This window comes from Chlorocebus sabaeus, chromosome 28 (assembly GCF_047675955.1).
Source record: "Chlorocebus sabaeus isolate Y175 chromosome 28, mChlSab1.0.hap1, whole genome shotgun sequence".
In the NCBI taxonomy this organism is placed as follows: domain Eukaryota; kingdom Metazoa; phylum Chordata; class Mammalia; order Primates; family Cercopithecidae; genus Chlorocebus; species Chlorocebus sabaeus.
Genome location: NC_132931.1, coordinates 15,067,194 through 15,091,250, shown reverse-complemented (window position 1 = coordinate 15,091,250; position 24,057 = coordinate 15,067,194). Strand labels below are relative to the sequence as shown.

The following is a 24,057-nucleotide window of genomic DNA, read 5'->3' as shown; positions in this document are numbered from 1 at the left end:
GCTTAGAGTCCCAGCTACTCTGGAGGTTGAGGCAGGAGAATGACGTGAACCTGGGAGGCGGAGCTTGCAGTGAGCCGAGATTGCGCCACTGCGCTCTGGCCTGGCCGACAAAGTGAGACTCTGGCCAAAAAAACAAACAACAACAACAAAACTCAATTGTATTTCTATACAATAGCAATGAGTAAACTGAAAACAGCTCCATTTATAATAGCATTAGAAGGAATATGATACTTAGGATAAATTTCACAAAAAAGCAACATTTTTACTCTAAAAACCACAAAACATTGTTGAAAAAGAATAAGAAGACCTAAATGGAAAAGCATCCATGTTCATGGATTGGAGGGCTTACTATTGCTAAGATGCCAGTATTCCAACATTGATTTACAGATTTATTGTACTTCTTATTGAAATCCCAGCTGACTTCTTTGCAGAAGTTGCACTCCTAAAATTACCATGGAAAATTCAAGGGACCCAAAATAACCACAGCAGTCTTAAAAAAGAACAAAGTTGCAGAACTCACATTTATTTCCTGATTACAAAATAAAGTGGCCAGGCACGGTGGCTCATGCCTATAATCCCAGCACTTTGGGAAGCTGAGGCGGACAGATCACCTGAGGTCAGGAGTTCAAGACCAGCCTGGCCAACATGGTGAAACCTCATCTCTAGAAAAATACAAAAATTAGCCAGGCATGATGGCAGGTGCCTGTAATCCCAGCCCCTCAGGAGGCTGAGGCAGGAGAATCGCTTGAACCCAGGAGGCAGAGGTTGCAGTGAGTCAAAATCATGTTGTTGCACTCCAGTTTGGGTGACAGAGTGAGACTCTGTCTCAAAAAAAAAAAAGACTGAAGTGTATAATCAAGACGTTGTAAGACTGGCATAAGGATACACATATATAAATGATGGAATAGTGTTGAGAATCCAGAAGTAAACTCTTACATTAGTGTCAAATAATTTTTCAACCAGGTACCAAGACAGTTTCAGTAGGTGAAAGAATAGCTTTTCAACAAATGGTACTGGGATAACTGGAAATGCACATGCAAAAGAATGACATTGGACACTTTACTGATACAAAAATTAAAATGGATCAAAGACCTAAATGTAACAAGTAAAACTGATAAAACACTTAGAAGAAAACATGGGGTAAATCTCTGTGATCTCAAATTAGGCTAAGATTTCTTAAATGTGACACCAGAAGCACAAATAACAAAAGAAAAAGGTGAGTAGACTCTACTTCATCCGAATATTGTGCTTCAGAAGACATCCAGAAAGTGAAGGCTGGCCAGGCATGGTGGTGTTTACAGCTAATCACCAGTTATAGATTCCTTGGTTCCTTGCCCACTCCCACTGCTTCACTTGACTAGTCTTAAAAAAAAAGTAAAAAGACAATCCACAGGCCATCCCGGGTAACATAGTGAGCCCTGCCTCTACAAAAGATACAAATAAATCAGTATGACTTGCGAATATCTTCATATGTTTGTCTTTATATAATCTAGGTATAAGTCCTCAGGGCTGATAATCAGTCCTTATAATCTGCTGAGGACTTATATCTAGATTATATAAATAACTCTTCCAAATAAGAGTAAAAATAACAAAAATTACTCAGTTATCAAATGGCAAAGGATCTGAATAGACATTTCTGCAAAGAAGATATACAAGTGGCAAATAAGCATAGGAAAAAATGCTCAATTGATCATCAAGGAGATGCAGATTGAAACCACAGTGAGATACCATTTCACATCCATTAGGCTGGCTGTAATGAAAAAGACATGTAACAAATGCCAGCAAGGCTGCAGGGAGTCAAACCCTTATTGCTGATGAGATATAAAATCATGCGGCCTAGCGGGGTGGCTCACGCCTGTAATTGCAGCACTTTGGGAGGCCGAGGTGGGTGGATCACCTGAGTTCAGGAGTTCGAGACCAGCCTGACCAACGTGGAGAAACCCTGTCTCTACTAAAAATACAAAAGTTAGCCGGGTGTGGTGGCACATAACCTGTAATCCCAGCTACTCAGGAAGCTGAGGCAGGAGAGTTGCTTGGAATCCAGGAGGCAGAGATTTTGTTGAGCCAAGATTGCGCCATTGCACTCCAGTCTGGGCAGCAAGAGTGAAATTCTGGCTCAAAAAAAAAAATATATATATATATATATATATAAAATGATGCTTTGGAAATCAGTCTGGCAGTTCCTCAAAATGTAAAACATAAACTTTAACATGGAACCCAGTAATTTCACTCTTAGGTATCAACAGAAATAAAAATGTGGCCGGGTGTGGTGGCTCATGCCTGTAATCTCAGTGTTTTGGGAGGCCGAGGGAGGTGTGGGAGGACTGCTTGAGCCCAGGAGTTTCAGACCAGCCTGGGTAATGTAGCGAGCCCTGCCTCGGCAAAAAATACAAATGTTTTAAAAAAGTATGGCCATGCAAAAACTTGTGCTTGAATGTTCATAGCCACATTATTCATAAGCCGTATCTTTTAAAATAATTGGGATAATGTACATTAGGTTTGAAGCTTACTTATTTTTTTCCCAGGGATGAATTTAATATTAAAGTTCTTCAAGCTTTTGTTGAACTCCATGAGTTTGCTGATCTCAACCTTGTACAAGCCTTAAGGTAAGTATAATCATTTGCTGGGTGTAGAGTGGATGGGGAAGGCCAGAGGACCGCTGTCTGGGCAGCAGTGGCTGTGAATTGACTCTAGGTAACTTGGTGCCACGTGAGTCTCACAGATGCTGGCTCCTGTTCCGAATGATCCAGCTAATGCCGTGTGACATCGAGCAGCCCTAGACAGGAACTGGGGCACACGCTTAAGATAAGGGCCATGTTTTCCTCACTGTGGCCGCTGGTGCTCCTTCCATTCCGTTTCCTTCAATTTTTAATGCTGTTTGGCAGTAGTTCGAGTGCCTTCTTCCCAAGCTCTGTATGGCGTGGCATTGGTGCTACATGGGGTTACTTCCTTCCAGATTTGACCTAAAGCACCAAACGCATGCATACCTGAGTGTGCCAGAGAGGATGTAGTCTTCTCGCCATTTTGGTGTCCGGGACACACTCCCTGGATGCCCCTCAAGCTGCCCTTCCTGCACGTTTTCTTCCCCCTGCTCTGCAAGCAGGAAATTGTCTCACCTCCTTCCTTGGTGCCCCGGCTGTTCTCCTCTGGGCCTTCATCTGTTCTGGGCCTTCTGTTCTGGGCCTTGACCCTGAGCCAGTACTCAGCAGCATCCGGGGGAGAGGAGGCAGGGCCTCTGGTGGGAGCTGCCTCAGCTGGCCCTTGGGCTGAGAAAATCAGGCCGCATCTCGTCATGTTCTCAGACCTTCTGCTTCATACCTTGTTCTCGTTTACGTGGCCTGTTTCCTCATGGCCTTACCTCAGCTGCAGACTACAGCATTGGCAGCATTTCTGTGGGACCCTCATGATGTTGTGCTCACAGCGCAGCCTGGAGCTGAACAGTGCGCTGAGAGTTAGCAACATCTGAGAATCCTGCAGCTGCAGTTCAGGCTTATCAGATTCCGTTTCTAGAAGCTGTACATCCAGAGAAGGGTGCAGGCCCGGCGAGTCTGGGAGGGGCGTCTGGCATGGCCCTTGCTGCTGTGACTCCATTTCTTTCAGTCCATCAGTCTCTGGCCACAGCCAGAGAGGCCCCTATTAATTCCCACAGCGGTGGGAGCCTGGCATAGCCCAGTAGAGGGCCTGATGAAGGCACAGGGTGGGCGGGAATGCAGGCAGGTCCTGTGGCCTGAGGAGCTGCCCTGAGAATGTTAGCTTTTGTCCTGGAGGACATGGCAAGCCTGTGTGGGGCAGAGGTGTGCGGGCTGACTCGAGACTCTTCACTGCCGTGGGGTGGGCAGGGAGGCCATGGTAGTGGGCTGGTGGGCAGGTGCATGCTTTGCTGGTGAACGTGGGACAGATGGGGAGTGAGGGGTGGAGGGGGTGAGAGTGGAGGAGGGGCGGTCGTGTTGAATTGAAGGCTGCTGGTGCAGGCCTGGCAGAGAAGATGGGGCCTGGTAGAGAGTGGGGCCAGACATGGCTGGAATCCCGGGAGGAGAGAGCAGAGGAAGGACCTTGGGGAGCTGCCCTGTGTGAGGGACATGCAGAGGAAGAGGAGCCCCGGGGGGTCCAGGCTGCATCCTCCCCCGATGGCTGGTGGGATCAGTATTTTTAAAAGCCCAGAGACTTAATTGGAGCCTTGAGGTCTAACTTGGTCCTGATCCTTCTGCTAAATCCACGGCAGCATCAGACATTGCTGAATAGCTGGTGCGGGAGGCCACAGCTGGCCTTGGGGACTGCAGACCCTGTCCCCGGGGCTCACACCTGGGCGACCAGACAGTGGATAAGGCAGACAGGTAGCAGGGACGGTGCCACGCAGCCGCAGCCAGCCGAGGAAAGCAAGGAAGGGAAGGGGTAGGAGGTGGGTGGGGGGACTGGGCTGGGGGTTGCAGTTACAGGCAGGGCAGCCAGGGAGACCTCAGCCAGAGGGGATGCCTGAGGGTGGGAGTGTCTGCTGGGCCTGGTCTCTGAGGCAGGCGTGTGTCTCCCCAGCAAGGCAGCAGCAGCTTCTGGCCGCAGTGCCCAGTGCTGTAGGTGGGGCTTTGGACACCGTCCTGTGGACTGTGGCTCTGCCTTATGTGTGGGAGTTCTGAGAGGAGGACGTGGTCTTGTTGATGCTGTGAGGACTGGCCGGTGGCAGCTTGGGACATGCAGGCCTCTGGTGATCACCTGGCAGCAATGGGGTGGCAATGGGGACAGAGAAGTGCTGGGATCCTGGATATTTACTTTTTAGGCAGAGACAACCGGCCTCGATGCTGAATGGATTGTAGTTACAAAAAGATGAGCCATCAGTAAGCGTGTCTCGAGTTATGGAACGGAAGGAGACTGTCCTGGGTTTTCTCCTTTCTGTCTCTGCACCCCCAAGCCCCTGCCAGAGCTGTACCCCAGCCCCGGAGGAAAGCGTCCTTCCTGAGCGGGGCAGAAGCCGCCCTTGGCCTTGAGGCGGTGTGGGTTCTGATGCGGCTGCCCACGGCTTTGGTGTCTCCACAGGCAGTTCTTATGGAGCTTCAGGCTGCCGGGGGAGGCGCAGAAGATTGATCGCATGATGGAGGCCTTTGCTTCTCGCTACTGCCTGTGCAACCCCGGGGTCTTCCAGTCCACAGGTCAGTGTAGAGCTCACAGCCTGGCCCCTCGCCAGGCACAGCCTCCAGCTCTGGAGAGGGCGGTCCCGGCAAAGCCCAGCGTGTGTTCCTGGGGACCTGCCTTCCCTGAGCGAGGACGACCTGTGGGCCGGGCACCTCTTGCAGGCGGGCCCCCAGCACGCGGGGTCCCACGGTCCACTGGAGGTTCTGGCTGAGCCCAGCACCCCGGACTCGTTGCAGACACGTGCTACGTGCTGTCATTCGCCATCATCATGCTCAACACCAGCCTGCACAACCACAACGTGCGTGACAAGCCCACGGCAGAACGGTTCATCGCCATGAACCGCGGCATCAACGAGGGCGGGGACCTCCCTGAGGAGCTGCTGAGGGTGAGCTCCCCAGCCCGCGGCCGCTGCCGTCTGCAGGATCTCTTCGCTGGGAGCGGCCGCAGCGCCTGGGACTCCGGACGCGCCTCCCGAGTCTCCTTGCCGCCCTGGTCCTGCTGCGCTTTCCGCGCGGCGGCCGCTGGCCTCTGTGTGAGTCTGAACTGGCTGCTGCTCTTTCCTCCCTGCAGAATTTGTATGAGAGCATTAAGAACGAGCCATTCAAGATCCCGGAGGACGACGGGAACGACCTGACGCACACCTTCTTCAACCCCGACCGCGAGGGCTGGCTCCTGAAGCTGGGTGAGCCGCCTGCCCACGGGACCCGGGCGTGACCCCTCGGCCCACGGCAGCAGCCCCTCGGGTTCCTCCCAAGCTCGTCATGGGAATGTAGGAACGCCCCCGCCACAGGCAGAGACGTTAAAAAGGAACGCAGTTAAGCCAGAGCCCGCTCTCGGTAGCCGCACGGCCCACGGCTGCTCCTCTGAGCCGGGGCATCAGAGCCATGTCCGCGGCAGAGAGGAACGCCCGGGCTGCACGGCCCGTCCCAGAGCACTGCTGAGTTAGCATCCAGAGCCAGCCAGGGCAGCGTCCTGCACGAGAAGCGAGCGCGTTATCCACAGAACCTGTGTGCCTCTCTCTCGGTTTGGTGTGGCTGTGATTTCTGACGCGTGGTTTAAATGTGCCTTCTTGTTGTTTTCCTTCTGCCTGTGGCTCCCACCTTTCTGTTCTGTGACGGGCTGTCCCTGCTTGTCCTGCTTTAGGAGGTAGGTACCCAGTGGCTTCCCGCCCCCCAGCGGCTCATTCCTCTCGGTCTCCCCACGTTGGTCTGTGTGAGCTCCGCTGTGTGGCTGCCATTCATCCGACCCATCTGTGGACTTGCGGGGCCGCGCCGTGCACGGTGCGGAGAACGCTCCACCCACCCCAGGGGCGGGGCTGAGAGAGGCCGGGACCTGGAGCACTCGGGGATGCTGTGTGGGAGCCGGCTTGCCCCCTCGCCCCGTGTCTCCAGGGGTCTGCAGCAGTAGAGAAGCAGCCAGCCAGCCCTGTCCCTGCGGCATCACCCTCCACCCCATACTAACCCAGCAGCGCATGGAGGGATTTCGGGAGCTCCGTAAAGGCCCCTGGAGCGATTTAGGGCACTCGCGTGCGGTTTTAGAGATGCGGAGGGGTGTTTTGCCTGTGGGGCGGGGACGGTTGCCCTGTGCCCACAGTGAAGCCTTCCAGATGTGATGGCTGGGCTCACGCAAGCCCTGAGAGCAGGCGGCCACCGGGCAGCACATAAGACCTGGAGTGGAGTGTCCTGGTGATTTAAAAAAATTTATCAGCCGGGTGTAGTGGCTCATGTGTGTAATCCTACTGCTTTGGGAGGCTGAGGCGGGAGGATTGCTTAGGCCAGGAGCTTGAGACCAGCCTGGACAATACAGTGAAACCCCGTCTTTACAAAAAAATAAAAATTGGCCTGGCACGATGGTGTGTGCCCGTAGTCCCAGCTACTAGGGAGGCTGAGGCAGGAGGATCGCCTGAGCCCGGGAGGTTGAGGCTCCAGTGAGCCATGACTGTGCTACTGCACTCCAGCCTGGGCGACAGAGGGAGACCTTGTCTCAAAAAAATAAATAACATAACAATTATCAAGGAAGGACGAGACAGTGTGACAGGCACAGGCTTCCTCAGCTGGTGGAAGGGGTGTGAGTCCCACAGGTCTGCCGTTCCCATTAGGGTCTTCGACCTTGGCCTTTGCTCTTTGACTTTTTTTCTGGCTATGCCGAGGTTTAGGGGAGTTCTAGGTATTTGCCTGAAAACCTCGCACCATGGTCTTGGGCTTGGGTGCCTGAGAGACCAGATCAGATCACTTCGTGTGAGGGTTCTGGGGGGGGGGGGATGTAACCGGAAACAGCAGCAGGCGCTCTGGGGCCGGGATAAGTGGGACGTTCGTTTGATTAGATGCCTCCCTTCTGGTTCCTGCATTGCCCCCCAGTGTCCCATCGAGGGACAGTGACGCCGTCAGCCTGCCTGGCAGTTAATGTGGCCTGTGCCACCAGGGAAGGGTCGGCTCTGGAGATGTAAATGCGTGAATGAAATGAAGGCACAGCAGAGCTGGTGTTATCTAACCTGTTTTCCGGTTGGGCAGATAAACAGGCCACAAAATGAGTGCACACAGCGCTCACGGGAACCAAGAGCTGGCTGGGCGCCGGGTGCCAAGCGCAGGGGCCCTGGAGGGGCTGGTGCAGCTGGCATGGCCTCAGTGTGGTGGGCGGCCTGGTGAGCGGCTGCCGCTCTAGGGTGCTGGCTTCCTTGCCGTCTCCCACCCAGGCACCCTGTGTGCCTACTGTGTTCTCAGAAGCAAAGTTCGAGACCAAAGGCTGGTGAGCCAGGGCCCTGGCTGGAGGCAGACGAGACGGGTGCAGGATCTAGAATGCTTCCAGGCGTGCGCTGAGCGGGGAGGGCGACCTGACTTGGCTGTATTCTTACTGTAGATTGGCTTTTAGAGCAGGTGGTCTTAAAAAGGCCAGGATGCTTTGCCAGAGCGTAGGAGCTCTGCTGTGTACACAGGCGTGGCTTACGATTGTTGGTAACTTAAGACTTTGAGTCTTGAATCAATTACCACAAAAAAAAAAAAAAAAAAAAAAAAATCACAGGAGGTGGTCCAATCCGAGCTATCATGCCGAAAGTGTGTGCACGTGCTGTGAGTGTTTGTGCGTGTGGATCCGTGTGCGCACCTGCCTGCTCACGGCAATGAAAATAGAAACTTGCAGAGAGAAAGTGGCTCCCGTCTGCAGGTTCCAGAAGCCAGGCTCTTGTCTGCAGGCGAGAATGCTGTGTGGCGTGGCCAGAAGCAAGCACGAGCAGAGCCTGCTGGGCTCTGAGACCAAGCTCACCACCCACTGCCCTGGGCCTGCAGTCCTGGTCTGCAACCATCCCCTGGCCCTGAGGACTGGACAGGGATGGGGCTGTCCGTGGGGAGTGTGAGCAGGGGACCTGAGGGTGGAACTGAGAGGCCGCTTGGCAGACCCCTCCCAGGCAGCAGGCAGACCCCTCCCAGGCAGCAGGCAGACCCCTCCCAGGCAGCAGGCAGACCCCTCCCAGGCGGACCCCTCCCAGGCAGCAGGCAGACCCCTCCCAGGCGGACCCCTCCCAGGCAGCAGGCGGACCCCTCCCAGGCGGACCCCTCCCAGGCGGACCCGTCCCAGGCAGCAGGCAGACCCGTCCCAGGCAGCAGGCAGACCCGTCCCAGGCAGACCCCTCCCAGGCGGACCCCTCCCAGGCGGACCCGTCCCAGGCGGACCCCTCCCAGGCGGACCCGTCCCAGGCGGACCCCTCCCTGGCGGACCCCTCCCAGGCGGACCCGTCCCAGGCGGACCCCTCCCTGGCGGACCCCTCCCAGGCGGACCCGTCCCAGGCGGACCCCTCCCAGGCGGGGGCCGGGTGGGCAGGCTAGTGGAACATGCAGGCCCTTCGCCGTCCACCATGCCGGGAGCATGGAGGAACAGAGCAGGTGCTGGACAGAAGCACACAACCTGGGGGCTCCTGGATGAGCTCCCCAAGAACTGGAGACTCAGATAGCTGGGCAGGGAGAAAGGCCACAGCTGGGGAGCCAGGAAGGGCGGCTCCTGCAGCCGCCCAAGGAGTTGGGTCTAAAGCCGAGTGCAGTGGGACCCTTTGCGGGGGCGTCAGGCCGGGAGGGGCACGATCGCCACCGCTTTTGAAAAGATGCCTCTGGCTGCTGTTTGGGGGCTGGCAGCTGGCACCAGTGCAGCTGGAGCGGGGCCTGCTCTGGAGTCTCTGGAGGGAAGCAGAGGCGACTGTGACAGCGACCGATGTCAGGGTAGTGGAGTTGCTGTCAGCTGATTCTGCCATAGCAGCTCAAGCTGGAGCAAGTGCCTGGAAGGAATCAGCACTGTCCCCCTGTCCCCAGGGTCTCGGGGACATAAAACGCCTCTCCCTGCTCACTGGAGGACTGAGAGACAAGGCGGGGTTGCCCCCAGGGTCTCCTGCCCTCCCCTGTGGACTTAGGCCTCCCTGGTATGCTGCAACGGAGGTGGGGAAGGTGAAGGCCGAGGGCTCGCACGGAGCATGGAGCCCATGGTGACAGGGACATGAGGGCAACAAGGACTTTGGGCCTTGCTGGGGCCTGGCTGGGTGTTCAGGGGACCAGTGAGGCGGCCCCACACAGTTGGGGCAGTGGGTTCCAGACGGAGCAGCTTGCAGGGGTCAGGGAGTAGAAGCCCCGCCAGGGCTCAGGAGAGATGTTGGGGGCAGGGTTTGAGGGCTGGGGAGATGCAGCAGGAAGCTTGGGGGGCAGATTTGCCCAGGCCAGGGTCTAGACAGACCCTTTATTTAACAGGTGGGCTGGTGGGACACTGATGAGACTGGGGCCCGTGGGGAGGCGAGGAACAGCTGGAGACTGGGCTCCTGTCCCAGGCTGGCGGTGGCAACCACATTGCAGGCTGCCTTAGGCATCAATGGAGGACGGCAGTGCTGAGTGAGGCAGGGGCCGGAGGATCCCAGAGGGGCTGCGGAGACCCCGTCCGGCCTCCAGTACGGCTGAGCCAGGCTTCCTGCCACCTGCAGCTGGTTCCTTCTCACCCAGGGTCTCTGCACACCAGGTCCCGAAAGGGAAACCTTTCGGGTGATCCGCAGAGCCCTCCTCACAGCATCTTGCCGCCAGGCCTCAGCGCCCGTGCTGGTCCCCACACAGGGAGGCCGCCCCCCTGCCAGCCTGTCACCGAGAAATCCGGGCGAGCCGCGCGGCGCTGGGGAGGCGTGGGGCAGAGCGGCCTGGTACCCCAGGGAGCACTGAGTTCATTGCCCCGAGCGTGCGTTTCTTTGAATTATTTAAAAAACAAACACAGGCAGGGCTAGCAGCTGAAGTCAGTTTGTGTCTGCTCAGTGTTTAAGGATCAGAGACGTCCTTCCCTTAGTGAGAGGAGGGCAGGTACAGATAGGGGTCCGCGCGTGCGCTCCAGATCTTGTTACAGAATTAATTCAGTCTCACGATTCCCTGGGCCCAGGGGTGATTGAGTTTGGGGGATCCCAGGGCTGCCCAAGGGCCTCTGTAATGTGACAGCCACCTGACGTGGTGGGTCAGGCCCTGGACAGAGCCCGGCGAGCCGTCCTGACTTCATCACGCTGCCATCTCATGTGGGGAAATGACGCCATCCATCCCACTAACTCCCAGGAAGCGAATTGGAGTGCGGTCGTGTCATCAGGGGGCCCCTCGGTGCCGTGGAGGGGCACCGGTGTGGGCGGGGTGGGTGCATGCGGGGCCCCGCGGTGGGAACGCCGAAGGGCACCTAAACCCAAGCCTGGCGCCCGGCAGCCTTTCTGAAAACGCAGTGGTCTGTGCAGGTCCAGGGCCCCCTCTTGGACCCGCGGGCTCCCTGTGCACGGAGCACATGCTCACGGGGCCCTTCTGCTTCTAGGAGGACGCGTGAAGACCTGGAAGCGCAGGTGGTTCATCCTGACTGATAACTGCCTCTATTACTTTGAATACACAACAGTAAGTAAGGTTGAGCCTCCTGGCCGCCTCCCAGCAGTCACGGAGCTGCCCTGGGTCCGAGGGACCCCCAGGCTGGTGGCCCACAGTGAGCCCCCGTGTACTTCTCTCTTGTAGGATAAGGAGCCCAGGGGAATCATCCCGTTGGAAAACCTCAGCATCAGGGAGGTGGAGGACCCCCGGAAACCCGTAAGCTCCCTCCTGAACCTTCTCTCCTGCCAGCCACCTGGGAGCCATCCTCACTGCCTGGCCCCCAGCCCCTGTGACGGCCTCCCCTCTCTTTTTCTCCACCAGAACTGTTTTGAGCTCTACAATCCCAGCCACAAAGGGCAGGTCATCAAGGCCTGTAAGACGGAGGCTGACGGCCGCGTGGTAGAGGGGAACCACGTGGTGTACCGGATCTCAGCCCCAAGCCCGGAGGAGAAGGAGGAGTGGATGAAATCCATCAAGTGAGCGGGGTTTGGGGGCGGGGCCAGGCCTGTCTTCTCATGCTGGTTGGAGGGCGGAGGATGGTCTGGAACGTGGATGCTTCCGTGTGCAAGAGCGGACCCTCTGCCTCCAGAAACCCGATGCTCAGATCTGAGCCTGCAGTCCTGTCCAAGGAGCCTCTGGGGCTGGTGGGGAAGGGAAGGTCTGTGTGTCACCCACGACCTAACCTGCATGTTTTCCTTCTTTCACCAGAGCCAGTATCAGCAGGGATCCCTTCTATGACATGTTGGCAACGAGGAAACGAAGGATTGCCAATAAAAAATAGCTTTCCTGGCTAAAAGACCCAGGTAAAAGACCCAACCCCAGCAGAAAGACACCGTGGGCCGCCCCTCCGCGGAAGGCGTGGCAGGGAGGCGGTCACCCTGCGGTGCAAGCTGCTTCTCCAGAGTGTACCGTGGCCCAGATGGCATCCCCGAGGCCTCGTGCCGTGGCTGGGGTCCTGGGAGGTGGTCGCCCTGCAGTGCAAGCTGCTGCTTCAGAGCGTACTGTGGCCCAGACTGATCTTCGAGGCCTTGTGCCCTGGCTGGGGTCATGGTCGGCTGCGCGTGTCCAGAAGCATTTCCTTCCTGCGACCGTCCCCGGCGGCCCTGGGGGGAGAAGCCAGGACAGCAGCTTCCGCTCTCTCCACAGCAGACACGGGACGGATTCCACAGATGGGAGCCTCATTCGTACCATGCCAAACTCGGGGCAGTGTTAACCATTCTAGAAAGCCACTGTTTTATAGCAAAACAGGAAAGGAAAAGCTACCAGTTTTTTATTCAGAATTTTTTCTCAGATATATAGGATTATAGCTTTTATATGCCTTTTTATATTCTGAAATTATAACAAAAGATACTTTCTAACAGTAGTATTTTTAGAATGGCAGCTATAAAGTTAACTCCTGGACACAAGTATATACTGTGCACTGAAAAAATATCCACCTGGACGCAGCACCCACGGGGAGGGCTGGGGACACCGGCACGGGCCACGTGCAGCCCTGCCCTGTCAGGCTGTCAGGCAAAGCCCCGGGGCAGCAGGTGGGCTCTGGACGGGCTCGGGGAGGGATGGGATGGCACTTGGGGGCTCCAGCGTGACTCCCATGTGGCCTCTCTTCAACCCAGGCTTTTTGGCCCCACGGGTACTTTAAGCAAATCGTTAAAATGATAACAGTTAATGGTTTGGGGTGTTTAGCCTGTAACTGCTAACTCCTAGGAAACAGCTTTTCCCTGGACACAGATGGTCCATATGCTGAATCACGTGAAACTGCTCATGTTTTGTTCAGACACACGCACGGCAGCGTTTCATACAGGTCAGCGGAGTCCATGTGGACCGGCTTTTGACCATACTCGTCGCTATTCAAAACCTGTGGCAAAATGAATGCTTATTTCACAGACCTTCTAATTTGACCATATTTCTTAATGAGTAGACACAGAAGTAACTAGAAACAGCCTCACCCCATGTAGCGTGCCATGTCCTGAGACAGGTGCCCTCCCTACGAGGAGGGAAGAACAGCCCCGGGGTGCGGAGGCCCGGCACGTAGGGTGTCTGGGGAGCTGAGAACCCCGATAGACGCCGGTGGTGGAACTGGTGAAGCTCCACGCCCGCCTGGGAGGTCGTCAGGTTGCTGTGGATGTAACGATAGCAGGTGCCCAGTGCTTCGCTCAAGCAAGGGTGGATCTGGGCCCCACCTCCAGAGAGGGCACAGGGCTGGACGGGGGCATTGCGTGGTTGGGCCGACGCAGGCCGGTGGCAGGCGCTGCTCTGTCGGGAGATTTGCATCCCCAGGACCCTGTTGCACACGGGGCTGTTGGGCTGGTGGCTGGCTTTTCCTCCACGGACTTCCTCTTCCCACCCCACCTGCACAGGCACACCTTGAATCTGCACCCTCTGGAGGGCATCTGTACTCTCGCGCAAAATGCCCAGTCCAGAGACCACACCTCAGACTGTGCACCTAGGCTTCCTACTCAGCAGCGGAGACTGTTCCTTTGAGTTGCCTTGAAGTGGAGGCCGAGCGGCTGTGGGCCCTCCGCCTCCCTGCGGCTGACCTTGATGTAGCTTTCAGTCGCACTAGACTGCAGAGGGGCCCGAGGCCAGAAGCCCCCGTCCTGCGTCAGACTTTCATTCCCAAGCTCTTAGGCTTTGTTACTGATACCTCACATTGGAAATTTTAGTTCTGAGAAAGGCAAGTCAGCGTTCTTGAAACCTGGCTGGTAGATATGCAATTCTGGCCTCCAGTCTTCCATGAAAATAAACGCTGCCTGGACCCCCACCCAGACCACACACTGACGGCCGGCCCCGGCGGTGCCCACCCCTCAGGCTGGCCCCGCACCCAGGACTGGCCACAGCCAGCTTTGTCAGCATGTCGTGCTCAGACGAGCCGTTTCCTTCTGACCAACCCAGGTATGACCTGGGGATCGGAGCTTTCTGTTTTGGGTGTTGGGAGCCGCGGCAGGCAGGAGTCTCCAGATCAAGCTCCTCCGCTGCTGTCGTCTGGGAATGAGCTTCACCGGGTGGTGGGCACCCGGGAGCCGCACAGAGGCTGTGGTGCTGAGTTAGACTCCAGGTACTTTGTGGTCAGTGTTACAGGAAATCGCCTAGCTCCAGGCTGTGTAATGACAGTATTAGCATAAAGGCCGTGCAGCCATCGAGCCTGCGGAGCCTTGAGGCAGGCCTGGTCCAGAAAACTCTCTGGGTCATGACTGCGCATGGCCAGCCGCCACCAGGACGGCCCTGAAGCAGGACATCTGTTTTTGTCCCTCACCCTGGGCAGGCCCTGTCACAATCACGATCCTCCTCCCCGCCCCGATGTCTGAGCACAGGGCTCGAATTGTTAGTCCCAACTCTGGCCAAAGACACTTTCTTCCAGAGACAGAGGCCAGGAGGCAGCGACGGGAGCCCGGCGGGGAGGCGGCGGCTGCCACAGCCCTTCCAGCCTGTCTTGCTGGGCCCCTGGTTCACATTTGAGTTTAATTGGACTGGCCCTGGACCCAGATAAGCAGCAGTGTCACTGGGGTCACAGAACATTTTGGGGCAGTTTAATGTGGTACCAAACTGAGTGAAACTAGGAGCTGTTTATAGATGGAGCAGCGCTTAGTGCTTCATAGAAAGCAATGCCTACTTTTAAAGTTACAAATGCAGCTATCTACATAGATGTGCTTTGCCGAGAAGTTAGGTCTGTGGTAGACCAGAAACCACAAATTGACTTTTTTTTTCTTAGAAAATATTTCTATTTGCGGAAAATACAGTAATATGTAAATAATGTACATCTATTGATTTCTGGAGTGTTTGTTATTCAATGTATATACTGCCATGGCTCGCATGAAGAAACAGCCTCTCTCTCACTCGATATTTGGTTGTAAAGTGAACAGTAAGATTGGAGGGTGGATGGCTGTCAGCGCTCTTGCAAATACTGTGTTCACTGAATAAAAATCACATGTATTGTTCAAACAAGCCTGTCTGAGACTTGGTTCTTTCCAACAGATATTGTTGGGTCCAGCAGACACCCCTCCAGTTTTCCTTTGCCCATTCCAGGTGGGATGGCCTGGCCGAAGGTACTGACTTCAGCAGGAGCACTTGAAGGTTTTAAGAAAGTGAATTCAGATGACAGGAAGGAGTCTGGAAGCAAATGGGGAAAACAGCAGTAAAAAGACGCCAAGTGTGTGATTTGCTGCCATTTATATACTATAGAAATTTTACATGCTGTATATTTACAGTGGGGCAAGTGCTTTTTTAATCTTTAAAAAAACAAAGATCAAACTTTAAACATCTCTGAACAACACAAACTGTATAAACCATACAGATTATTCAGATACAAACTGTATTAAATACAGTTTTCCCCACTCCATCTCCTGATGCAGGACCAGTGAATTATAAGTGTATCACAGTTTGATAGCATATCCATATTAAAAATAAAATCACAGTATGATTGTGTCTGTAACTAGAAACTCGAAGGGACCAAGCAGACAACGGAGACTCCAGTATCAGTGAAGACAAGAGACGCTGTATCAAAAAGTGTTGTGTAATAGAAACATACTGTCGGCTTTACAAATCATGTCTGGGTTATACATTCATAATGTAAATACTCATCATAACTGGGAAATTGATTGGAACAGTTCCACAAAGTTCAAAAACAGAACTTGTCTATAAAATACATCTTCAAATCTTGAATACAACTAAAATAAGCAAATTAGTTTCTAGTATCAGACATTACAGAAAACAGACTGCTCTCCAAAGTCTAGGTGAGAGCTTGTGAGTTTTTAAATAAGTCTTTAAATTAAATATACACACTGTCAGTTTGTACTTTTGACAATTCCATGGTCTCCCGGTTGGTCTTGCACCAGATGTCTAACTTGGAGGAACATTACATGAAATACAAGTAATCGACCTGAGTCTGTAATTAAGCAGCATTTGAGATGTTCTATTCCAGGGCATTATTTCAATGGGATTTATATACACGGTATTTTACAATGGTCAGCAGTGGTAGAAAGTGTTCGTTCATTCGGAATAAGGGTAATTAAGAAAAGGTAAAAACTAAAAAAAAAGTTCTCCATGGTAAAATCTGTACAGTATTTACTAAAGAAGCACCACGCAGATTGGAACAGAGTTATTTTCTATCTTTATAATTTAAGCTGGGCTGGGGATGGCTTCTGTTGAACGCGTTGAATCTGAAAGACAAGAGGCGCCGGGTTAGTGAGTTGGAGGCAGGCGGCGGCGGTGCCTAGGGCTTATTCCCGGACGCCCTGCCAGCTGCTCCAGAAGGCTGGGGAAGCTCTTCCCTGAGGAGGTCACTCTGCCTTCCTGGGTGGAAGGGAGGGAACTGGCGGTGCGAGCGGCTCAGCCAGGGAGGCGCCATCTGCTGGGCCCCGCCGCCACCAGCCCTCAGCTGCCTCCTCCACCTCGGTCCTCACAGCCCCTCACTTGGGAAGTTTAGCTCCTTCCTTAGAGTTGGGCCTCTCCCTTGAGGACACACTGATAAAGCCTGTTAATTAATGGCCAGTTAATCCACAGACTCTTCACTTGGAAGTTCATTTTAAATTCCTCTTGCTGACTACATGTGACAGACACATTTGGACAAAGTTTCCTTTCAAGGGAAAAATGATTCGCTGTCCCCTTTAGGTCCACAGGGGTCAGGCATAAAACCAGTGACTGTCCCAGGACCCCTGTGAGAAATGACCCAACACAGCCCTGGCAGCTCTGAGGTCCTGATCTGCCACTCGGCCACCTTCCCACGGTTTTGTACAGTGGGTGCTGGGTGGGTGCTGGCTCCGGCTCAGTGCGACCTCGGGGCGCAAACAGCAGCACAGGGGACGGGATGGGACGGGGAGGGAGCAAGGCTCCGCTCTCCTGAGGTGCCTGTGCTGGGCACCGGGCCTCTCCCTTCCCAGATGTTTATCAAAGGCCCGTGGGCTCGGCTGCTGTGAGCCAGGTTGGCTTTTCCCAGTGAGGGGCAAGGGAACAGGGCAACTCCACCTGCGTGACAGATGCGGGTCTTCCCAGCCAGTAATGCAAAGGTGACGAGGTGGAGGGTCTAGGTCTGTCCCCAAGCACGTGGGGGTCTGGGCTGGCTGGGAACCTGCCGGGGCCTCTCCATGGCTCTGCCCACTCCTATGGGCCCAGCCCACGGGCAGAACCACAGAATAACTCCTCTGCCTGAGTCCCCTCAGCACCACCACAAACAATGAAGAAACAGGAAACAGCTTACCGTAACTAGTGAATTTTTTGTTTTGAGGCTGAGTTTTCAATCACCTAGAAAGCAAAGGTCAGGAAAGAGATTTTAATGATGGTTGCAAAACCGCCAGTGCCTCTGCTCTGCGTGTGCGTTAAGTGGCTATGGTCACTCACTGCGGTTCCCTGTGAGTGGCTGAGGCCACTTCCCTGTGAGGTGAGCAGGGATGTCCCAGCGCTCAGCTGCTGCTCCCAGGGTTTTACTGACATCAAAGGGTTTACGTGATGACTGAGACTGAGGGCTCCATCCAACCCACGGACACCCTGGGGTTAGGACAACAGATCTCAGGCCCAAGAACTGAACTGGGCGCAACAGAGCCAGAGGAAGAGTCTGAAAGAGAAAGGCCAGGAGCCGAAGTCCAGGGCAGAGGGGGGCCTGCAGGACCACAGGACATTGGGTGAGGCGAGGCCGGGCAGCGGCCTTCTCGGGAGGAGAGAAAGGCTCCTCAGTCTGTGCTCGCGGCAGAAGCGCCAGCTGCAAACCCTGTCATCGGTGCAGTGGGACGGGCACAGAAACGCAGGCCACCACACACACGCCTGACCACAGCACCCGAGGACGGGCACAGAAACGCAGGCCACCACACACACGCCTGACCACAGCACCCGAGGACGGGCACAGAAACGCAGGCCACCACACACACACACACACGCGCCTGACCACAGCACCCGAGACGGGACGCAAACAAGTTCACGTTCAACCTCCCTCCTGCTGGACTAGCTGCCTTGGGGGCCATCACTGTCTCCCAGCAGCCCTGGCTGGGAGCCCACGATCCTGGGAGCCCACACCACACACAGAATGAGCCCATTCACCGCATCCTCGGGTACCAAGCAGCCCTCACGAATCCCCTTCCCCGATTTGCTGAAATGGGAAGGCAACACCAATTCTGAAATGTCCAGAATGTCTACAACACAGACAGCAAAGGCCCGCCGGCTCCCCGTCCCCGCCGACAGTGCTGGTGGTACCTGTCCTGGGCTCCGGCTGTTTCCCCAGCACTCCACAGGCAAGTGTGCCCCATGGGGCTCGCCCCGCAGCCCCGGCTGTCACACACTCTAAGGACCGTCTGCCCCTCAATCAACAATGCACACTGGCTCTGGGCTGCTGGCAGGGACAGGCCTTCCCCAGAACACACAGCTCCACCTAACCCACGATACAGCCGAGAAGCAAAGGCCTCAGGGCAGCCCTGATGATTCGTCAGAAGTCCCTGGGAGGAGGGCATGCGCTTCATACATGAATGCAAACAACCGGCGTTGAGGTAGGGACGACCAACTTTTTCTGTGAAGGGCCAAATAACATTCTCCGCGTTGCAAGCCACACAGTCCCTGCCCTGCCGCAGCCACTCGCCTCTGTCAGGCAGTGACAGCGAAGCCACCGGACAGCGTGCGAACGCGCCTGGCTGTACCCCAATCAAGCCACAGCCACTGCGGTCTGAACTTCACATTATTCTCATGTGAAACGCATTGTTCTTCTTTGGGATTATTTCCAACCACTTAAAAAGGTTAAAACCATTCTTCACTCCAAGTTCATACAAAGCCAGGTGACCGGCCGAAGCTGGCCGCAGGGCTGCAGTTTGCCAACCTCTGCTCTAGGTCCACTGACTCGAGTGACATCCACTTCTAACAGGCTCACAGCTCCTCTCCAGGACCAGCAGTCACTGGACACCAACCAGAGAGGAAGCGGGGAGGCTGCCTCAAGTGCAGTCAGAGCACAGCGCGTGGCCACATGACAGAGACAGCCCCACAGGGCAGAAGAGAATCTAGGACCCCTGGCAGCGACAGTCCGCGGCCCGCCACACCGCCTCTGAGGTGTCAGGCAGAGGCCGACGCCCGTGCTTCTAACGACCCAAACAAGCAAATCAGTACCGAGCGTCAGGGCACACTCAGAATGCTGCAGGTTTAAGGATTCAGGAGAGTAATGTATATTCTGCAAAAGTATTTCTATCAAAAATGCTTTAAAACCAACAGTTCTCGAGACCATCCTGTTTACCAGGGTGAAACTCTGTCTCTACTAAAAACACAAAATTTAGCTGGGCGAGGTGGCGGGCGCCTATAGTTCCAGCTACTCGGGAGGCTGAGGCAGGAGAATGGTGTGAACCCGGGAGGCGGAGCTTGCAGTGGGCCGAGATTGCGCCACTGCACTCCAGCCTGGGCGACAGAGTGAGACTCTGTCTCAAAAAATAAATAAATAAAATAAAATAAAATAAAATAAAACCAAGATTTCTGGTCCTTTGTGAGGCAAACACTCAAGACGCCCAGAGCCATACGTTCCAGGGCTTTGGTGACACACAGGTGGTGCTGCCCTGAGTCCTGTGTCACTTAGGCCTTCAATAAACACTAAGGGTTTGGTGCTAAAGGAGCCAAACTGGGCAACAGCACCGCACTGCAGGGACGAGCACTGAGGCCGGACCCTGTCTGGCAGGGTGATCTCAGTAACTGCAGCCTCTGATGCCACCTGAGGTTTTCTATGTATTACTCGCCCTTTGCAAAGAAAACGTATTAAGAAATAGTTACTATCTTCTTAATTCCAAGTATCTCCTCTTACCCTGGCCATACTCAAAGAGATGACACCTGTCATCCCTGCTTTCCATCCGTAAGTGTTTCGTTTTCTCACGGAAAGGTCCGACGCCTTCCAGAGGCGGGCCACTGGGCAGAGGAAAGCCGCCCTGGGCTCTCCGGAACTGGGCAACAGTCTCCAAGCTGGCGGCCCTGGGTAAGTGCAGTTCTGAATCTTTAACAAAGTCCTCTGATTTTCTTGAATGTCTCTTCTTTTTCTTCTTCTTTTTTTTGTGTCTGTGGAGGTCAGCGTCAGAGCACGCTGCTGAGAGGTCTGAGTCCTGCTGATGCCTGCAGAAGCAAAAGCCAGAGTTCAAACCCCTAAAACGCAAAACCACCAGCAGCAGACCCTGGAGCTTGGCCTTTACACCCGTTCACTGAAAACACTCACTGCGCAAACAGGCGCAATTCTTATCTAATTAACAACGTCAGCCAGGCATGGTGGCGCACACCTGTAGTCCCAGCTACCCGGGAGGCTGAGGCGGGAGGATCACTTGAGCCCAGGAGGTTGACAAAGCTGCAGTGAGCTACGACTGCAACACTGCACTCCAGCCTGGGCAACAGAGCCAGACCCTGTCTCAAAAATTTAACAAGTCTGCCTTCAGTATAATGACTGTTTCAGCCCAGGGTCATAAATTCACCAACTTCAGCTCCATTGCTGAACAGCCCCACCTCTGCTTCAGCTTTCTGAGGAACTAAAGTTGTTGGACAAACACTGCAAGGAGGATTCTGCTAGCTTTTCCCAAAACCAGTGGTTACTTGAAGGGAAAGGAAATACTAAGCCTCCCTCCCTCCCATGTGCCTGAGACACCTGGCAGCAATATTATTTTTTCCCTCAAGTAACCACTGCCTATTTTCTCTATGGCTTTTGCTAATCTTTTCCCCTGGTTTCAATTTCAAGAGATGTCAACTAAAATTACTAATTCTGTTCCTGCTCATCCATCTCATCACGGATAAGTCATTTTCAAGACAATCACTCACCAATTTAGCTTCTTAAAAATACAAAAACAGGCCAGGTGCGGTGGCTCATGCCTGTGATACCAGTGCTTTGGGAGGCCCAGGCAGGAGGATCGCTTGAGCCTAGGGGTTTGAGAACCACCTGGGCAGCATAGCGAGACCCTGTCTTTACAAAAACAAAAAATTAGTTGAGGGTGGTAGCACATGTCTGTAGTCCCGGCTACTCCAGAGGCTGAGGGCTGAGGCAGAAAGATCATTTGAGCCCAGGAGGTCAAGGCTGCAGTGAGTTATGATGGCATCACTGCACTCCAGCCTGGGTGACAGAGGAAGACCCTATCTCTTAAAAAATACAGAAACAAATTTCCCAATAGAATTTCAAGTTGAAAAATGGAGACAAAAACAAAGGCCGAGGAAACAAAGGTGTCTCAGATGCCCACGCTAGGCAGGAGGGCAGGAACAGGAGAAGTGCACCTCCTGTTGTCTGCCTACCTCACAGCCACTGAATTTCAGGAAAATATAACAGATAGGAAAACAGAACTACATCTGACAAATAATAATATTAACACCAATTCTAAGGTCAAAGACTCCCAATTTTTCATTTATGGAACAATGCATGCTTACTCCTGGAAGAGTTACAAAGCATTCACCAAAAATGGCACTATCATTTTGAAAAAGGTGGTTGTTAGGCATTTAACGACACCATTAAATAAAGATACAGCTTAAAAACAGGGCAAATTTTTACAAATCTGTAAAAAGAGTGGAATCTCAAAACCTACAGAAATGAGACATAAATCAAACGGATACAACTACGGCCCGGCCCGTCACTTGTTCCTGAGTCGGGTGAGAAGGGACAGGCCCCACTGCTGACAGCGCCGCCAGCCCCGCGAGGAGCATAAGGCCCCAGGCTCACCTGGAGTCGCGGTCTCGGTGTTTGTCTTTGGATTTCTTTTTCTTCTTTGATTTTTTGTGCTTCTTCGCTTTAGGCTCTTCTAGAGGGTCCTTCTGTTCGCTCCTCTGGGCTTTCTTTTCGACATGGCTGTCACTGTTTTCCACGCTGTCGTGTCTCCGTTTCCGTGACTTTACATTTTCGTGTTCGTGAAACCGATCAGAGAGATTACAGTTGTCTCCGGCTACAAGAGCAGTTCTGTCGTGGGAGAAGCGGTCAGGGTGCGGGGCGAGGGCGTGGGGCGCTCCTGCACGGGGGCTGCCAGGGCGGTGCCGCTCCCTCTCCCGGGCCGGCTCGCAGCCCCTACGGCCCCGACTGTGGTCCTTGTGCGGCCGCTCATGCAGCCCGGCCCGCTCGTGCTCGCGGCCGCCGTGGAAGGGCTTCCAGTCCCGGGCGGCGTACGGGGCGTACCTGTCATGGTAGTACCGGCACCTGTCCCAGCGGGGCCTGTCGGCGTAGAACTTCTCCCGGCTCCAGCCATGCTCGCCCTCGGTGTAGTGGTGTCTGACCCAGTCCGGCTCCGCCCCACTCCGGTGTCGGGAGTGGTGGTGACTGTACCTGCCCAGAGAGCGGCGCTCGCCGGGGCTGGGCCTGTCGCCGTGGCCGGGGTGGTGCTCCGCAGCGTGGCGGTCCTGGCGGTCGCGCTCCCGGGGGCAGGTGCGGCGCCGCCGGTGGCGGTGGCCCTCAGTCTTGCTCCTGCTCTCTCTGGCAGGCTCCCCGCTGGACGAGCGCTCCCTCCGGCTGCGGTAGTGGCCTCGGTCCACCTTTCTGAGGCTGCTGATTTTCTCCTTCACCGGAGAAGGGCCTGGAGCTTTCGGCGCCGCGGCGTCCTCGCCCCTCTCGCCGGGGTTAGGCTCTGCGTCCCCTTCCAGGTGACCGGCCGGGGCCGCCTCCAGCACAGGAGCTGGCGGCCCCTCTGCGGCCTCGGGCGCGCCCGAGCTCTGGGGCAGGTCCTGAGCGTCCCGGGCATGGTCCCCGCTGGGGTGAACAAGGAGCGGCTGCTCGCAGGGCTCCTCCGACCGCGCAGGCGGAGCCGGACTCAACCCCTCCGGGGCTTCCGCCGTCGCAGAGTCCCGCGGGCCCTCCGCTATCATCCCCTTTGCGTCCTGGGACAGCGGGCTCGCGTCGCCCGTTAAGCTCCCGGGATCACACAGGTCAGGGGGCGCTGTGTTCCCCGCGATGTCCTGCCCAGCGCTGGGCGGAGGCTCCTCGGGGGTGGCAGCCAAGGCCTCCCAGGCGCCTTCTTTGGTAGTGGGAGTCCCGGGATCCGGGGGCGGCGGGGTCTTCTTGGTGCTGCTGAGGCTGGCGGCCGCATCCGGTTCCTCCAGGGATTCGGCGGCGGGGCTGCCAAGCTGGGGCTCGGGGTCGCGGTCCTTGGGAGGGCCCCTCTCTGCTCCAGGTGCACTGCAGCCCCCAAACAAACAAACACACCAGTTAGCGTGGGCTTCACAGGCTCGTGTCATTGCATTACAGGGACAAACACTTCAAAACGTTCACTTGCTATTTCGTCTCTTTAAATACATCTCGCTGAAGCCCAGTATTAGGCTAGTACTACTATCTCTGGAAACTCCCAATTTTCTGTTTCCCTTATTAAACAAAAATAAAATGTTTTATCATCAAGCCCAGCTCCTAGCCTATTTTTCAAAGCAATAATCCTACAGTTCTAGGCTCTTCCTGTTTCTGGATATTCCTCTAGTTCTTCCAATTCCTCTATTGTTTTGTTTTGTTTTTTGAGGGGCAGAGTCCCACTCTGTTGCCCAGGCTGGAGTGCAGTGGCCTGATCTCAGCTCTCTGTAACCTCCACCTCCTAGGCGCACCTCCACCTCCTAGGCGCAAGGGATTCTCCTGACCCAGCTTCCCAAGTAGCTGGGATTACAGGCACCCGCCACCACGCCCAGCTAATTTTGGCATTTTTTAGTAGAGATGGGGTTTCACTAAACCTTGGGCAAGCTGGTCCTGAACTCCTGACCTCAGGTGATCCGCTCACCTCAGCCTCCCAAAGTGCTGGGATTACAGGCGTGAGCCACTGCACCTGGCTGCAATTCCTCTAGTTCTTCCTAATAACCAAGACTAAAGAAAAACCTCCAGTGATGACAGGGCTTCCTCCTTTAACTCTGGGCTCCCTTTCTCTAATTTCTCTTGAACCCTCAAAGGTAGAGCAGCTACCTCCAAACAAAGCCAGCAGCTCCTCCAATTACTGACAAATTGTGAGAAATCAGAGGCTTTAGCAAAACTTGCTGTAGTAAATTAACTCTGTCCTTTGATTCCCGCAGAGCTTTCAGTATGTCCTCAGGGTTAATAATGAAAGCTGCTGTGGCCTGGGCTTGTCTGCACAGCCATCTACCTCACCCTCATGCTACCTGGCCTAGGAAAGGCCGGAGTCCCCTGGCCGAGGGAGCAAGTGTCCAAGCC

At 54.9% G+C, this 24,057-nt stretch overlaps 2 protein-coding genes across 5 annotated transcripts in view; one reads left to right on the top strand and one right to left on the bottom strand.

Moving 5' to 3' along the window:
- Nucleotides 1-14,918, top strand: part of CYTH3 (cytohesin 3) — a 113,517-nt gene extending 98,599 nt beyond the window's left edge. For both annotated transcript variants that reach the window (XM_008018725.3, XM_073012802.1), the window contains 8 exons: nt 2,526-2,606; nt 5,029-5,141; nt 5,361-5,509; nt 5,695-5,806; nt 10,927-11,003; nt 11,118-11,189; nt 11,295-11,449; nt 11,682-14,918. In XM_008018725.3, coding sequence (XP_008016916.2) covers nt 2,526-2,606; nt 5,029-5,141; nt 5,361-5,509; nt 5,695-5,806; nt 10,927-11,003; nt 11,118-11,189; nt 11,295-11,449; nt 11,682-11,754 — 832 coding nt within the window. In that variant the 3' untranslated portion in view covers nt 11,755-14,918. The remainder of the gene's footprint in view (nt 1-2,525; nt 2,607-5,028; nt 5,142-5,360; nt 5,510-5,694; nt 5,807-10,926; nt 11,004-11,117; nt 11,190-11,294; nt 11,450-11,681) is intronic.
- A 206-nt stretch (nt 14,919-15,124) lies between these two features.
- USP42 (ubiquitin specific peptidase 42) overlaps nt 15,125-24,057 on the bottom strand; it is a 55,729-nt gene continuing 46,796 nt past the window's right edge. For 2 of the 3 annotated variants that reach the window (XM_037995431.2, XM_037995436.2), the window contains 2 exons: nt 21,610-23,049; nt 17,220-20,033 (listed from right to left, as the gene is read on the bottom strand). In XM_037995431.2, coding sequence (XP_037851359.2) covers nt 19,700-20,033; nt 21,610-23,049 — 1,774 coding nt within the window. In that variant the 3' untranslated portion in view covers nt 17,220-19,699. The other variant, XM_037995433.2, reaches the window with a different exon arrangement.